This window comes from Anabrus simplex, chromosome 7 (genome assembly GCF_040414725.1).
Source record: "Anabrus simplex isolate iqAnaSimp1 chromosome 7, ASM4041472v1, whole genome shotgun sequence".
In the NCBI taxonomy this organism is placed as follows: Eukaryota; Metazoa; Arthropoda; class Insecta; order Orthoptera; family Tettigoniidae; genus Anabrus; species Anabrus simplex.
The window spans coordinates 159726621-159745348 of record NC_090271.1 but is presented as its reverse complement, the minus strand read 5'-3'; the positions used below and the strand labels follow the sequence as shown (position 1 = coordinate 159745348).

The following is an 18728-nucleotide window of genomic DNA, read 5'->3' as shown; positions in this document are numbered from 1 at the left end:
TTTGATGCCTGCCTGGCCATCAGATAATACAGATGTTGATTCCCAAAGGCAACCAAGAATGAGTTAGCTGGGAAATTTATAATGTCCAATAACGGACCATTATATTGGTATTATAAATTTACTCATTCGGGACAAATATTTTAAATTCGCTTTGGGAATCAACATCTGTATTATCGGATGGCCAGGCAGGCATCAAATTTTGGAAATGAGACATAGCTCTCATAGTGCATTGGCACTGCTGGTGGCTTCAAGTAGCCTATGCAGTGGCCTCCACGGTATGCACTAGCCTTGCGTCTTGGGTGGTGTGCTAAGTCCCAACTGATGAGCCTAACTTAGCACACGAGGGCGAAACGCAGGCAACCAAGAATGAGTTAGCTGGAAAATTTATAATGTCCAATAACGGACCATTATATTGGTATCACTCATGCGTAGCGAGGAATCCATACGGAAGATGATCGATCGCATTCAATATAAGTGTAGAGTGTATGAATATTGATAATGGATTAAAACTAACATGCCCAAATTTTCCCTTAATAACAAATGAATCAGTAAAAGGCTTCTCATTGTAACTGAAGGATGTTGCACAGTTTAATATAGCAATTTTCGAAGGTTATAATAACATTGTTATTAAAACAGGGTTCTCTTCTGCTACAGCGGCCGCATCAGATGTATATCCGAGACCGACGTCTCACTTTAGCTCTAAGTGCTCGTGCTCTAAATTTCTCTTCTGCCTTGAATCATCCTTAGCTAGCTTATGCCATGTTTTCATATGTTCTTATCCCATAACCAAAATGAATAGAAATAAATACACAGTTCAGAAAAAATAGGGGAACATGGTTTTCAACATATGCCATGCTCCACAAAACTATACCTCACACCCAGGTATATTACTAACTAAACCTTTATTCTTTACTGTTGAAGTATACAAAAGAACATCGATGGATTTGCGTTCATTTTCAGAACACAAACTGAAATGTCCAAATAGGGGCAAAAACAGTGATAACAGTCCTCCAGGGTGGATTTCTATCACAGTTGGAGAGCTTCAGTATGGTATATGTTTTCCACAAGCATTTATCACAGCTTAGCACCTACGTGGCATGCTCCGTATAAATCGACGGAGGTCACGTTGCGGTGTCAGGTCCCATTCTTCAATGAGAGACTGTTCCAAGGTCTTGGAGAGTCTGCGGTGGAACAGGACACCCACAAACACTTCTGTCAAGCCTATCCCACACATGCTCGATGGGATTAAGGTCGGGACTTACTGGTAGCCATTCCATCTCTTGAATGTCCAGTTCTCGCAAGACAGCACTGGTGATGCTCGCTACATGAGCTCTGGCATTGTCGTGCACGAGTATGAATCCAGGGCCAACACCGTATGCAGCAACCAACATATGCTGTAGCAGTATCTGCTCGATGTACCCTGCAGCGGTAAGATTACCATGGACGACAAGATCCATACGGCCATCAATACTGATGCCACCCCACATCATCACAGAACCTCGTCCGAATCAGTTGCCTTCCTGGACAACATTTGGCATATACTGCTCACCATGGCATCTCCATACACGATGTCCATCACGCTGTGTCAGGGGAAATCTGGACTCGTCTGTGAACAACACGGGTCTCCATTGGTGAAGTTGCCAGTTGATGTGGGTACGGGCAAACAGAAGGTGAGCTATACGATGTTATTGCGTTAAACAAGGCACTCGAACAGTACATCTGGGTCGTAAGGAGACTTCCCTTAACCTGATCCTTACTGTCTGGTGAGACACCGTGACTCCAGCGATCCTCCTGAGGTCTTGTTGCAGTTCTCTGACAGTTGCTGAACGATGCCGCAACACACAGATGGTCAGATATGTCATCCTGTGGGGTTGTCATGCGTCCACGACCTTGTCGAACCCTCCTTGTGAACTGGCCTGTCTCATTGTAGCGATTCCACAAGCAATGAATAACTGACGGAGAGACATCGAGATCCACAGCAACACAACGAAAAGTCCATCCTTCCTGTATCAAAATGACAGCCCTTGAGACTTGAACCTCGTTAAGATGTCTCATTGGATGTGCTAGTTTACGTACAACATGCTCAAATGACCACAGTAGTCTCTGTACCTCACTGCACCGCTATTCAATTTGTTTTGCTAGTGACTTTACTTCACACCGACACAGATAGGTCTTATGGCCACGATGGGATAGGAAAGGCCTAGGAGTTGGAAGGAAGAGGCCGTGGCCTTAATTAAGGTACAGCCCCAGCATTTGCCTAGTGTGAAAATGGGAAACCATGGAAAACCATCTTCAGGGCTGCTGACAGTGGGATTCAAACACTCTATCTCCTGGATGCAAGCTGACAGCCACGTGCCCCTAACCGCATGGCCATCTCGCCTGGTCAATTTGTTTTGAGGGGTCACCTGGCAGTTTAATGCATGGCTATACCTACAGATGGAGTATAACTTCGATTTGACATACCCTGAGTAGCTAAGGTCTCAAGGTATACTGTACGACCATTGGAACCCCATCTACTAAATTAATGTTCACATACCAGACATTACAAAACATGTTCCCCTAAGTTTTTGAACTGTGTATTTGAGAATTTTAACATTTCCTTAACGCTAAATGCGGGTTTTGCCCTGTTGTGAATTGCATTAAATTGAATTGCATTGCTGTTATGGAATAATTTCCGGAACTGGAAATTTCTTCCGTTAAATGCGGGTTTACATTAAATAGAGTTCACGCAAAATTGGGGTTATACTGTGTATTGTACAGTTCAAGACAGAGATATTATTTTGACTCCAGCCGACACATGCAGGATCGTCTTGAAAAAGTTAGGCACTTGCCCTGCTACACACAAATGGTAGAATGGGGGTGATGGAATTGCAGAACTGTATTGTTTATATTTTCCTTATGTGTATTCTTCAGTATTTCTTGTTGTGGAACAGCAAGAAACAAATTACACAAGAGAGTTTTTCTTATTAATACACGTGTTCTGACATATAACAAAAAAAGAAAAAAGCGTATGCCTACAATACGGTTAATAGTATATTATGATTTATATTTATGATTCTATATTGACTAGTATACCAGTTGCCAAATTTGCCAAGACATATGTCAAAACACTGTAAATGATAGTCATAGGCCTAGAGCATAAAGACATTTAATGTGCATCAATATTATAAAGAATGAAATTAGAGTACCGATAAATTAAAGTAACATGAAATTACAAAGAAAGAGAGATTATATAATTCTTGATATAGAAACAATCCATTGAAAGTTTTTGTGGTTCGAACGGAACTGCCTGCGGCATTTCTCTGGTCGTTCATGGAACAATGAATTCGCACACCATGTAAAAGCAGCAGCTCATGGCAACATATAGCTGACCATGTATGAATATTGGCTTTGGGGAATAAATGCCAACGTGAGATAGTGACCCTGTGAGCAATTGATGGTCATCGCGAAGGCCAGAAAGAAAGGGAACTTCCAGAGGCATGGAAAAAGGCCTTTCATCAGTGTAAGTTTGACTCGAGCGATTATAACCTCCTTGCCTTTAGAGTGCCCAATCAAGATTACACACTTGACACAGTTTGAGTTAAGGGTGATTACCTTCATGTGGTTCCCGTTAATCAATCAATCAATCAATCAATCAATCAATCAATCAATACTGATCTGCATTTAGGGCAGTCGCCCAGGTGGCAGATTCCCTATCTGTTGCTTTCCTAGCCTTTTCCGAAATGATTTCAAAGAAATTGGAAATTTATTGAACATCTCCCTTGGTAAGTTATTCCAATCCCTAACTCCCCTTCCTATAAATGAATATTTGCCCCAGTTTGTCCTCTTGAATTCCAACTTTATCTTCATATCGTGATTTTTCCTACTTCTATAAACGCCATTCAAACCTATTCGTCTACTAATGTTATTCCACGCCATCTCTCCGCTGACAGCTCGGAACATACCACTTAGTCTAGCAGCTCTTCTTCTTTCTCTCAATTCTTCCCAACCCAAACATTGCAACTTTTTTGTAACGCTACTCTTTTGTCGGAAATCACCCAGAACAAATCGAGCTGCTTTTCTTTGGATTTTTTTCCAGTTCTTGAATCAGGTAATTCTGGTGAGGGTCCCATACACTGGAACCATACTCTAGTTGGGGTCTTACCAGAGACTTATATGCACTCTCCTTTACATCCTTACTACAACCCCTAAACACCCTCATAACCATGTGTAGAGATCGGTACCCTTTATTTACAATCCCATTTATGTGATTACCCCAGTGAAGATCTTTCCTTATATTAACACCTAGATACTTACAATGATCCCCAAAAGGAACTTTCACCCCATCAACGCAGTAATTAAAACTGAGTGGACTTTTCCTATTTGTGAAACTCACAACCTGACTTTTAGCCCCGTTTATCAACATACCATTGCCTGCTGTCCATCTCACAACATTTTCGAGGTCACGTTGCAGTTGCTCACAATCTTGTAACTTATTTATCACTCTATAGAGAATAACATCATCCGCAAAAAGCCTTACCTCCGATTCCACTCCTTTACTCATATCATTTATATATATAAGAAAACATAAAGGTCCGATAACACTGCCCTGAGGAACTCCCCTCTCAACTATTACAGGGTCAGACAAAGCTTCACCTACTCTAACTCTCTGAGACCTATTTTCTAGAAATATAGCAACCCATTCAGTCACTCTTTTGTCTAGTCCAATTGCACTCATTTTTGCCAGTAGTCTCCCATGTTCCACCCTATCAAATGCTTTAGACATGTCAATCGCGATACAGTCCATTTGACCTCCAGAATCCAAGATATCTGCTCTATCTTGCTGGAATCCTACAAGTTGAGCTTCAGTGGAATAACCTTTCCTAAAACCGAATTGCCTTCTATCGAACCAGTTATTAATTTCACAAACATGTCTAATATAATCAGAAAGAATGCCTTCCCAAAGCTTACATACAATGCATGTCAAACTTACTGGCCTGTAATTTTCAGCTTTATGTCTATCACCCTTTCCTTTATACACAGGGGCTACTATAGCAACTCTCCATTCATCTGGTATAGCTCCTTCGACCAAACAATAATCAAATAAGTACTTCAGATATGGTACTACATTCCAACCCATTGTCTTTAGTATATCCCCAGAAATCTGATCAATTCCAGCTGCTTTTCTAGTTTTCAACTTTTGTATCTTATTGTAAATGTCATTATTATCATATGTAAATTTTATTACTTCTTTGGCCTTAGTCTCTTCCTCTATCTCGACATTATCCTTGTAACCAACAATCTTTACATACTGCTGACTGAATACTTCTGCCTTTTGAAGATCCTCACATACACACTCCCCTTGTTCATTAATTATTCCTGGAATGTCCTTCTTGGAACCTGTTTCTGCCTTAAAATACCTATACATACCCTTCCATTTTGCACTAAAATTTGTATGATTGCCAATTATGCTTGCCATCCTGTTATCCTTAGCTGCCTTCTTTGCTAGATTCAATTTTCTAGTAAGTTCCTTCAATTTCTCCTTACTTCCACAGCCATTTCTAACTCTATTTCTTTCCAGTCTGCACCTCCTTCTTAGTCTCTTTATTTCTCTATTATAATAAGGTGGGTCTTTACCATTCCTTACCACCCTTAAAGGTACAAACCTGTTTTCGCATTCCTCAACAATTTCTTTAAACCCATCCCAGAGTCTGTTTACATTTTTATTTACCGATTTCCACCGATCATAGTTACTTTTTAGAAACTGCCTCATACCTGCTTTATCAACCATATGGTACTGCCTAACAGTCCTACTTTTAAGACCTTCCTTTCTATCGCATTTATTTTTAACTACCACAAAAACAGCTTCATGATCACTAATACCATCTATTACTTCAGTTTCCCTATAGAGCTCATATGGTTTTATCAGCACCACATCCAGGATATATTTCCCTCTGGTTGGTTCCATCACTTTCTGAATCAGCTGTCCTTCCCATATTAACTTATTTGCCATTTGTTGGTCATGCTTCCTGTCGTTCGCATTTCCTTCCCAATTTACATCTGGCAAATTCAGATCTCCCGCTACAATCACATTTCTTTCCATGTCGTTTCCCACATAGCTGACTATCCTATCAAATAATTCCGAATCCGCATCAGTGCTACCCTTTCCCGATCTGTACACTCCAAATATATCAAGTTGCCTATTATCTTTAGAAATGAGCCTTACACCTAGAATTTCACGTGTCTCATCTTTAACTTTTTCGTAGCTTACAAATTCTTCTTTCACCAGAATGAAAACTCCCCCTCCCACCTTTCCTATCCTATCTCTACGATACACACTCCAGTGCCGTGAGAAAATTTCTGCATCCATTATATCATTTCTCAGCCATGATTCAACTCCTATTACAATATCTGGTAAATATATATCTATTAAATTACTTAATTCTATTCGTTTCTTTACAATACTTCTACAGTTCAGCACTAACAATTTTATGTCATCCCTACTTGATTTCCACTTCCCTGTTCCCTTATCACCGCTCCCTAGGCCATCCCGTTTCCTTGAATGTACCTCCCTATTACCCTTCTAAACAAATTTCCTAACTTATACGTACCACTGCGGTTTAAATGAAGGCCAGTCTCTTCCTCTGTCTCGACATTATCCTTGTAACCAACAATCTTTACATACTGCTGACTGAATACTTCTGCCTTTTGAAGGCCAGTCTCTTCCTCAATATCGGATATTGTCAGTTGGAAATAGATAGTTGGATTAACAACAGTACATTAATATATGTCATTAAGTTACAGTTATACCACATATAATTAATATATTATTGTATGGTCGAACAAGAAACATGTATTTTATACTGATAATTAGATCTTTCTGCTTGATCAATGAATGCGTGATAGCAGTAACTGCCAAAATAACTTTTTCGGTCATGTACAGTTAAGCAGTATTGATTAGGTGGAATTATCCCCATTTTACAATCATGTACAGTTCTGTTAAAAAACAGAAAACAAATACTTGTATAATTGTCTGTGATCACTATTGAAATAAATGTTCTTATCAAAATTACAGGATACCTCGCAGCCAAGAAAGATAAGACAAAATAGTAGAAGTATGGCCTCACCCATAGCTAATGGTGTGTTCTTTACCCCAGATATAGAGTGAGAAAGAGAGATGTCAGCAACTTTGTTAGCTTTTAATCAAAGCAGTTACAATCCAGATATGTCAGAAGTTGAGGGATTATTGAAATGAAGTTTTTATTCCATGGATTGAATTCTGTCTAAAACTATAGACTCCATGATGTGTTATAAGGTTAACCCTTCAATGTGCAGCATTGAATATGTGCAGAAGGAGAATTTACTTCCTTGCTGTTCATTCTCTTCAACAGTTGAGTATTGTTATTTCTGCTTTACAAGTTTGCAAAAGTGTACAGTTAGTTCCACCTTGCTGGGGAACTTGCTAGGTGTCACTAGTGTAGTAGCAATGAACAGTACTGTATTTTGTTTCAGAACTTAACACCTAACTTGTTGGCTTTTCTGAGAGCATTCATGAGCATTGACATTTATAAAGACTAAAGTATGGTAGTAGCCTCTTCAGTTAATTGCACAACCGTGCATATTTGCAAAACATTAAGGTTCATCTTGTTTTGACTTTGAATTGCTGAATGAATCAGGATTTTTTAACCCACCAGTGGTTACTATATGAGCAAAATGCTCACGTTCATTGAAAATCAGCCGGTCTTTTATACAGCGTGTAGTTTCAAACTTTACCCCAGGTATACTTTTACTCAGCAGCTTTGTGAGGACATATGCATTGACACGTGAATTTGTGACTTTGAGAAGGGACGTGGAGGAAGAAATTGTCAGCTTCTGTCAGTAGTGAGCATTCTACTTCATGCGCAATCAGTTGCATTTGCACTAATTTCTGTGTTATAGTTTGTATATATAAATCATTATTGGTACTTTTCACACTAATGTATGTAGGATTGATTAACAGCTATATAATTTTCAAATTGAATACAGGAACTCCACTGGATCGTGGTGCCTACCTGAAGAACTTAGCAATGGAACTTTTGAAACCCCATGTACCCTGGCTTTTCGAGATGAAGAAAATGAAAAAAATAAATCTTGCATACAAGGACCCCCAATGTGATTTGTCAGAGAACAAAAAACTATTCCGCTTCGAAGCGGGTACAAGCCTTACTGCAATGTCCGTCTCTGTAGCATAGGTCTACTGCAGCTCTGCTGGCATCGCACAAATAGGTGAATAGTTTCGTATCTGACCCGCGCATTGCAAGCACACATCATTCATGTATATGTGTCTGTGTTTTGTAGTTAAGAATGTCCACCATTGTAATGGTTTCAGCATTCAGATTGCAAGCTTCAATGAATTTACTATATGCCTTCAAAATCCTCTATTTATTACTAGCTCTGTGGCCTCATTTAGTTCCAAACTTCTTATCTTTAAATCATTGGAAACTGAGTCTAACTGCTGTCTTGGTCTCCTACTTGTAACCTCCATGACTAAGTCCACTATTCTCCTAGGGCCTCACATGACCCCACCTCCGTAGCTGGTTTATGCGTACAACTATCAATTTAGTTTATTCCTATCTTAGCCCTTATTTTCTCATTCAGAGTACCCTCCTGCCATTGTTCCTACCTCTTTGTATCAGTGATCATTCTTGCTATTTTCATGTCTGTTACTTATAACTTGTGAATAAGATAACCTAAGTCAACCCATTTTTCACTTCCATACATCATAGTTGGTCTGAAAACGGACCGGTATAAAAGTTTTGTTTGGGAGCCGACTTCTTTCTTACAGAATACTGTTGATGGCAACTGCGAGCTCACTGCATTAGCTTTGCTGCTCCTTGATTCAATTTAAAATCTGGGGAATACATATCCTAAATAATTGAAATAATCAACCCGTTTCAGTTTTGTATTCCAGATCTAACATTCGATTCTCCATATTTTTTTCCCCTACCGACATCACTTCAGTATGAAATGTATGTATGAAATGTATGTATGTATGTATGTATGTATGTATGTATGTATGTATGTATGTATGTATGTATGTATGTATGTTCAATGTTTCAAGACTTGCATCCTTTAAAGAAATGCAGTCTGTGACTTAAAAAATTAAAATAGAAAACAACTGTAATTAATTTAATTTCATCCAAATTTATCTAATATTAGTCTAATCATACACAGGCTTCAGTTAATTTTTAATATTCTGAGGTTCAGTATTAAAATATAATATTAGTTTGGCTTTATTTTAATTACCCATGTTTACAAATGTATGCAAATATTGGCAAGATCTGCCCATTCAAAAACAAATTAAAGTTTAAACATCCATTACACATTCAACCAAAAGCATGACAACTTCCCACTTAAAACCAATCATTAGCCCTATGTAAATAAAATATAAAAATGACCAAAAAAATCTAAATGGTTGACAAGATTAAATGTGCCCCTTCAAAATAATGTATTTAAATATTAAAAGTAAAATATTTTTCTGATGATTGTACATTACTTTTTGGAATGAAAAAATCAATTGCATATTATTCAAGGGTTAAGTAATGAAAAGGTACGAACAAAGTTGACCCTTGCTTCCTTAAGCAGTAACATCTTTCCCATGTTTTGATAAGTCTTAACTTTTTTTGTAACTTTAGGAGTTACTTTTTTGTAGGTTATTATGAATTGTGTAATGGTGTGTTTATTGTCCTTAGAGGTTCTCTTTCTTCATTTTAAACAAATTTCTGCATTGACAAGCAGTTTATCCTCTTTATCTTTTAGTAACTTTGGGAGCATTTGCGTTGGGAAATGTGTTGGCTTGGACATCGCCTGCAAAGAAACCACTAACTGAAGATAATTATGATGATTCGGCACAGTCCTGGATTGGAGCAGCTATGGCCCTTGGAGCAGCTGTTGTTGTTATCCCCATCGGTTTCCTTATGGACAAGTTTGGTCGTAAATGGACAATGCTTGGGCTTGTTTTACCTTTTGTGGGAGGCTGGCTCTTAATCATCTTTGGTAACTCGGTAAGATCATTGCTTTTATATTGTATAACATGTAGTTAAGTTACTTAAAGACCTCTGATGTCTGCTAATTATTACATGAAATGTCAGATCTAGAAGTGAAACTTAAGACAACAGGAACTCTGTGACAAAGATACTTTTATTAATCATAATGAACACCTAAGATGAAACACCTCACCCATCAACATACAAGTGCATTTGTATCCATTTTGTAGAAGTCCAACGTCTGGACGTAAGAAATTCCTTGACGGTATATTTAATTGATGTTTCAGTGCTGAACAATTTCCTGCCAAAAGAAAAAAATTATCTAAATATTTAACAAGGTGGTTAACAAGAGGCCTTGTGAGTATAGTGGATGAGGAAGAGTCTCGTACCGGTTTCATGAATCATTGGCGATGGTGACCTAAAGAAACCTTCTTGTTTAAGTCATTCTTGCTTGGTGGAAATTCTGAACTGTGCAATAGCACAGATGTGAATGGTTTTAAGAGTAAAAGGTTTTTCAAAAATGTATTTTTCAATCTTTTGAAAGACTTTTGTATGTGTGTTCAGATTCAGATGTTCCATCATTAATATAAATCTTACGATTTCTTCACATGTTGTTGCATTAGTTTGAGCAGTAACCTTTTAATATAAAGATGATATTTAAATCATAAGCACCTCCAAAAATTGCAAATGATAATTTTTGTTATTTTAAGTCCATATATAATTCCATATTTCATTAAAAATAACTTTATACACACACACACACACAAATTTAATTAAATATTAGTACATATAAATCCGTTCCCTGCTTATAAAACATGAAGGGGTTGCCTCAAATATGGATGTCGTAGTCATTGGGCCAATTTTCCAGACATTCTCAAGAAAGTCGACTTTGACAAATTCTAAGTGCCATCACACTCATTGGGTAAATTTTAAATTATTTCCTCTTGTACCATAGGGGGCCGATGACAGATATGTTTCTTTCTAGTGTTTCCCATTTTTTTATTTTATCATAGTAAAGTGTTGATAACTACAGTGTTAGACCCTGTAAAATAACAATTGTCATCATTTTCACTCATCAGTTTTTCTGATTTATTTATTTTTTATTTCACTTAATTGAATATGGTGTATATGATACTAAATGTATGTTCTTGTTGCAGCTTGCCATGTTCATTGCAGGAAGATTCATTGTGGGAATGACAGGTGGTGCATTCAGTTTGACAGCCCCTGTTTATACCAGTGAGATTGCAGAAAAAGATATTCGAGGCCAGCTTGGAAGCTTCTTTCAACTTATGGTGACAATTGGCATTCTATTCGTCTATGTATTGGGGAGTTTTATGGAGCTAATGTGGCTATCTGTTGTATGTGGATTAGTGCCCATTGTGTTTGGCGTCATCTTCTTCTTTATGCCAGAGACCCCTGTGCAACACATGCGCTGTGGAAGAGAGGCAGAGGCCCGCAAATCATTGCAATGGTTTCGAGGACCAGATTACGACATAGATCTGGAGATCAGAGAAATCAAAGATGCAGTAGAGAAGGCAGAAAGAGAGAAGTTATCTTTCTCTGAAGCTTTCTCCACAAAAGCAGCCAAGAAAGCGATGCTTATATCTATGGGTCTCATGTTGTTCCAGCAACTGAGTGGAGTAAATGCAGTAATCTTCTATGCTGGCCAAATATTTACTGTAAGTATACTGCAACCAAACTGCATGCATGTTGTATCATAGGTTCCTTCCTCTCAAAACCAGTCTAGCACCACCAAAATCCTGCTAATATTGTGGCCTCCATTTCTATCCCTCTTTGCTTAAAATCGGAAACCTTCATTCATTGACCTTGCATGGCCTTGCCATCCAAGTCTGCTAATTTGCAAAGCTTTATCCAATGACTTTATTCATAGTATGAACTTCATCTCTATTATGAGTGTTCTTCTGCTCAGGTTGATTTCTAAAAATTGCTGAAGTACTCAAAAGAATTCTTATATTTTTGAATTAATTTTAAAGCCTAACTCCATAATAATATCTATTTGTTCTACATCTCAGCTATGGGACAGGTCAGTATTAAGATGGGGAAAAATGGTGTAAAAATGGGAAATCATGGAAAACCATCTCAGGGCTACTGATAGTTGGGTTTAAACCCACCATCTCCCAAATGCAAGCTCACAGCTTGTAGCATAGTGTAGCCAACTCTCTCGGTACTCCATAATGATCATTAATGTCATTTTCCTACACATTAAACAAGCAAGAATAATAAGAGCCATAAATTAATAATGTACAGAAAAAGAGTTTATTGTTATAGTTATTTATTTTAACTAATAACAGCTGTAAGCTATTTACATTTAGAGAAAAATAAATGAATTCCCATATGAGAAAGGTCTTAAAAGTCATACCATTTGTTCATCATATCAGGTGTTCCTCGATCTCTGCTTGCCATTAGTTTCCAATGCAGAAAGACATGTGGGAAGTGGCTGCAAATACATGTATTTGGAAAATTCTTATAGACGCAGAGGAGGTCCAGTCATTTTCTCAAATAAAAGACTAGATACAGGTTCCATCTTTAAAGATGTTCTTAATGTCATTCATCTGCATGAAACCCCTGTCACACTCACTCAAAGCTACGTAGGTCGAGTCGTAAGCCATGGCAACTATTTTTTTCCTTGCAAGCAGGAGACAACACGGAAAATCTAAGACATGCATTTGGAAACGTACAGAATGTACTTGCGTATGATGCCACTAGATGGTGTATGTAAACAACAGTGTGGTTCTAAGCATGCCCCCAAGTTCAGTGTGTGAGTGAGAGCGTCACAAAATGGAAGTCGACAAGCAGGAGCAACGATCGTATGTTAAAATAGCAGTTCCCCATGGCAGAAATGCACGCCAATGCCATGCAGAGCTGTGAGAAGCATTAGGTGTGCATGCCATGCCCTATAGAACAGTGGTGAGGTGGGTGGAGACGTTCAAATGGAGTAGAGTATCAACTGCCGATTTGCCTCGCCCAGGCCGTCCATGGGCAAGGATGTACGGATAATGGTGATCGATCAGTGTTTACATGAGGACAGGCGCTGGACTCTAGCGGAATTGCATGAACATACAGCAGTACTAGCGGCAACAATACGACGCATTTTACACAAGGACCTACAGATGCGTAAACTTTGTCCAAAGTGGGTGCCACATCGCTTAACTGAGGTACCGAAGTGGACTCGTTACGAAACATGTCGCATCAATCTGGAGAGGTTTCAGCAAGAAGGACGAGCCATGTTGAATTACATTCTTGCAGTCGATGAAACATGAGCACGTGCTTATGAACTTGAACTGTCGTCAGGGGTCACCAGGGAGACACAAGTTTCGACAAAATCAGTCGCCCAATAAGGTTATGGTAATCCTGGCATACGATGTTCAAGGTGTTCTTGTGTGTCATCCATTGCATGAGGGGCACACTGTCATTGAAGTTTATTACAAATCCTTTTACGTTGTACCTATTGCGCCGTGCAGTGCGGACCAAACGACCAGATCTTTTGGACAATGCCATAATCCTACACAAACACGCGACAGCTTGCGCAGCAGCCATTGTTCAGTGTTGCTTACAATAGTGGGGATGGGAGGTTCTTCCACACCCGCCTTATTCGCCTGATATGAGCCCATGTCACTATGATCTAATCCCCAAAGTTAAGAAGCCATTACGTGGACAACGGTTTGCTAACCAAGAGGACATCATAACAGCATTTCTAAGAGAGGTGTTACACGTTAACGATACACATGCAGCAAATGGTATTCAGCACCTGCACCACCGCTGGCAACTCACAGTGGAAACCTTGGGTGATTATTTTCCAAGGTCTGTAACCAGTGGAGACCTGTCCTTTGTACTGTACCAGTTACGAGCGGTACATGCCGTATTTTTTGACGATTAATTATATTTCATCTTCATGCAAGACATTCACTGCGAACTTTATTTGTTTACGCTCGGAGAAGCCAGCCGGCTTGAGCCAGCGACAGCTGTGTATGAGTGACGTAGCTGCAGGAACAAGATAGGCCGCCCGTCTGACGCTACGTGTAGCCTGCCTGATCTGGTATGTTCCGGATGTGAAAGTCACCCCTTCGCGAATATTCGATGTAAAAAAAAATTAAAACTTCTATAATAATAAACGCAGCGACTCAGGAGATACGTCATTTTGAAGAGGATCGCATAAAAGTCTCCAATTGTGAATCTCAAGTAAATCCGTCGAGGTTCTTGAGATAATCAACTTCAAAGATATCACGCTATCTGATGATATAGGAGACCAACCTGAATATAAGGTGAGTACACTTGACCCAAATCAGACAGTCTCAGCCGGGAGGCTAGCCTGACTCTCCACGCTGCAGCATTACTGTTCGTCAAAGCGCTGACCAAGTATATCTTCGAACTGTTCAGAGTGTTTGTATCAGACTTAAACTCTGACAGTCGAGTTGAACTTTGAATTTGTGTATACAGTATTAAACAGAAGGAAGGATCCACCTTTCAATACTCTGTTGTTAAGTTGAACCAAATAGAGGTTACAACCTGTTCATTTGGGACTGGTTTCAACACATTTGAAGTGTTGTCATCAGCCAATTAGCAAAGCAGTGCAAAAATTAAGTCACAAAGGTCTAAAAACAACTAACACAGTGATCACAGGCAAAAAATTAACACTATTTCGTGCCAAAGCAATTCCAGTTGATGTTCATAACACAATGATCAAACCCCTGTAGAAGATAAGTTATTCATTGCACTTTCCAAAAAGCAATCAATTTTAGATAGAAAGCTCAACAATCTCAAAAACATCTCTATGACAAGAAAACCTTTTACTAAATAATCTAAAGAACCGAAAAATCACGACAATATAATTAGTAAGTTTCACCCCCCTGTTGTCAACTTATCCAAAACAATCCTAGATGATAATGACTAGAGACGAGAATTATAGGCACTAAAAACAGTTAAAATAGGCAGGCATATAGGCTCTTAAATTAGCCAAAATAGGCATTTAAATAGGCACAAACGCGTAAAATAGGCATGAAAAAAATTACTCGTAATTTAATAACACATTCAATTACTATAAAAGGAATTTACAAGCAACATTTCAATGCTTTCCGGTAACAATCTTGTTCTTCTCTCATGCATAATGTTTTTGTACTGAGAGAAAGATCTCTCAACATCACATGAAGTGATTGGACAGAGCTTCAATGAAGTCACTTCATCTGGTTTTATTCCCAGAGGTTCAGTCAAAACTTCCCCCTGACTTCTTCCACAATCCTAAATGGCTCCACCAGGGGCATGGCACTCTCCTCCAATTTGGTGATTGCTCTCGGCAGCTTGTTAAAATTTGAAGATGCTCTGGTTTGTGCAGGGGCATATTAGTTCCAACATTGCAGTGCATAGGCCTGAAGAAAATGGTTGTTGGTCGCTGCCCATAGTGGATTGGTAGAAAGGCTGCGTTGGTACATATTTCTGTACTTGTATCAGATACATCGCAGTATTTTTTTTTTTTTTTTTTTTGCTAGTTGCTTTATGGCGCATCAACACACAATGGTCTTATGGCGACGATCGCAGTATTCCTAAGTAGATCATTGTGGTATTTTTCTCACATTTGATCTGAAAAATAATAAAATTGACATAAATTACATTGTCCCTATATCTTAAATGTCTACAGTTGGGATAATTGGCAATAATGCTTAGTATATATCAGGCATTTGTTTCATAAATAAAGACTATTAGAGAAGAAGTTTCTAAAAGTACTAAATTTTAAAGTAGGAACAAGGGAATTAGTAATTTACACGGAAATATGTCCTCAAGGATTTTCAGTTATAATTTGGCAGTATCGTATCGAGTTCACCAGCTGAAAAATATAATAAAAAAGATGTGAAACGATATAGGAGTAACGTAGAGGAGAGATCCGTCCTTTATGCTTGCCAAGGACCTTGCAGTATTCTTACTTATATAGAAGAATGAAAACGGAGGCACTATATAAATCTCAGAATTGTGAACATTTTATTTGTTTCTATTCGCCAGCTTTGGTCATCTGGGTCAGCTGTCATGAAGACTATTTTCTGTTACTTGCAATAGATCCTGCATCATGTGTGCACACAAGGCTGCCACGCTCGTTGAAAATTAAAAGCCGCGTAATTTGAAATTGTCAACTTATCAACTTCTTCTTCCACTTCACAATAAATCACAACACGTTCTGAACTAGTTAGCAAGACTCTGGAGTGGATGCTAGAGGCTTGTTAACCTGGGAACTTACGGCCTCAGACTCTCTTTGATCACCCCCACCTCCCAAGCACAACGGTTACTAACCAGACCTCACCAATCCAGACAAACGGTCTTTTTGCTGGCCTGCTCTTGTAAAGATAGGCTTAGCAACCTTGTAAAACACGCTGTGGCATCGTCCTAGCCAGGCTACATTGGATCTGCAACATGTGTTTGGCGAAGGCTTAGCGGAAGTGTAATAGCATTCACGATTTTTAAAGGGAGTTTTAAAAATTGCATTTCAGTTGTAAAACACTATTTTCATAGGAAATGAATCACAGTTCAAAATACTGATTTAATTTTCATCCATTCTGTGACAAGAGACCACCGGCGTTTTGTCCGTCTCCATGGCTACATGGTTAGTGTGCTGGCCGTAGGTCACAGGGGTCCCAGGTTCGATTACCGTCATGGTCAGGAATTTTAACCACCATTGGTTAATTTCGCTGGCACAGGGTTGGGTGTATGTGTTATCTTCATCATGATTTCATCCTCATCACGATGCGCAGGTTGCCTACGGGAGTCAAAATGAAAGACCTGCACCTGGTGAGCCGAACATGTCCTTGGACCCTCCGGGCACTAAAAGCCATACGCCACTCCATTTTATTACTGGCGTTCTAACCCCTCGTTCAGTAATTTAACGATTATTTACATTTTAGCAATGTAAATTATTGAAAGTTCACAACTAATGCAGCATTGCAGAAAAACAACTTGCCATATTACATTAAATTAATAGGCGATCATAGTTCTCAGTTACAAAAGACGATAAAAGGAACAAACGAACTTACCTCCTTACAGCAAACTTGACAGACTACCCTTCCATCCGTAGTGAAATTGGAATCCTCTGTGATTAACTGCTTCAGCCGAACGATTTTTCTTTGGGCATTGCCGTAAACACACTTCTTCTTCCACTTCACAATAAATCACAACACGTTCTGAACATAAAGCGTACGCGTACAACAGTTCGCATCGAAAGTGAGGTACAGGACATATGGGTTGTGCAACATAGTTCGACGTTGACTGGTTCTCGCATATGTCTTAGGAGGTTGGAGGGTTGAAGGCTTCAAGGTCAAATTGTTCCTTGTTTCTCCTGATGGAAATTTCCCTAGAGCTATTTCCGGCGACTTCTGAGAATTCCCATTTTCATTCGTGGGGTAAACAGATATTGAGAAAAGAGAAGATAATTCTGTCGAGCACACTAGCTACAATATAATGTACCGGAAGAAAATCGGCTTTTTAAAAATACAGTCAAAGGCATCAAATAGGCAATTATACTCCAAATAGGCACAAACCCCTGAAATAGGCATTTATAGGCACAATAATACCAATGAAATATAGTTGAAAAGACTCTAAAACGGATTTATATCCCAAAAGCCTACGTTTCCGAACACAGGAATAAAATAGGCAAATTCCCGTCCCTAATAATGACTACTTAATCCTATCGAAAGGCCCTAAACATAACTGGCCTAACTTAAATAAAAATTACACTGTACTTAATATAATAACTGAATCTGAATTAGCTATCAATACAATGCCCTTAGAATTACAAGACAAAATTAGACTTGACGTAAAAAGAAAACTTAATAAGATTTACACCCCCAACGATAATAGCAATATTATTCCCTTCACTGAATGTACACACATTCTTAACCTTAAAAAGAAAATTAAAGACCATAACCTCATTATCACAAAAGCTGACAAAGGTAACACTACTGTAATAATGGATAAAGTTGATTATATTGAAAAAACCAAAAATTTCTTCAGTAATAATTCCTTTTCTGTAATAAAGAAAGATCCTACTCAACAGATTCAACGTCGCCTTACACAAACCGTAAAGAACTCTTCTTTCTTATGTACTGAACATGAAAAAACAAGATTAAGAATGAATCCAGGCCTGCCAACTGCAAAATCTCTCCCTAAAATTCATAAGACTGACGTCCCCATTCAACTAATTATTACAGACCCAGCCCACTTTACAAATTAGCACAATTAATTCAAAAATTTCGACGGTGCGAGCTTCAACAAATACACAAGACAGACTCCAATCCTGACCTTAATGCTACTCTCGATCGTTCAAAGATGGTGAATCGAGTAACCGGACTTGTTAGAATCGTGGGTTTGTTTTGGTTTGTTGTTATTGTATGTAGTCGATGTCATTTCATGAAAATTGGCAATAAATGTTAGTTTCTTTGCAGAATATAAGTGTGAGAGTGTATTTATATAAGTCAGTGAAAACTTAGGATCTGTAATTATACGCAGTAATGTGGGAATGTGTTTGTTCTGATCATGTTGTGAACCAGGTTTATATCTAACTATGGCAATGCCTCTCATACAACTATTGTTAAGTTTTCTACAGAATAAAACATTTAGAGAGAAATGGACTAGGAATATACATCATGATTATTTTAAAGTCTATTACAAAACTGTAGTGTACATGCATCATTTTTGAGAATAAGTCTGAGGTTAGGGAAGACTTTC

General features: G+C 38.5%; 1 protein-coding gene across 4 annotated transcripts in view; it reads left to right on the top strand.

Annotated features, from left to right (window-relative positions):
* Window positions 1–18728, top strand: part of nebu (nebulosa) — a 168473-nt gene that overhangs the window by 128466 nt on the left and 21279 nt on the right. For all 4 annotated transcript variants that reach the window (XM_067151406.2, XM_067151407.2, XM_067151405.2 and 1 more), the window contains exons 3-4: window positions 9778–10022; window positions 11162–11683. In XM_067151406.2, the coding sequence (XP_067007507.1) occupies window positions 9778–10022; window positions 11162–11683 (767 nt within the window). The remainder of the gene's footprint in view (window positions 1–9777; window positions 10023–11161; window positions 11684–18728) is intronic.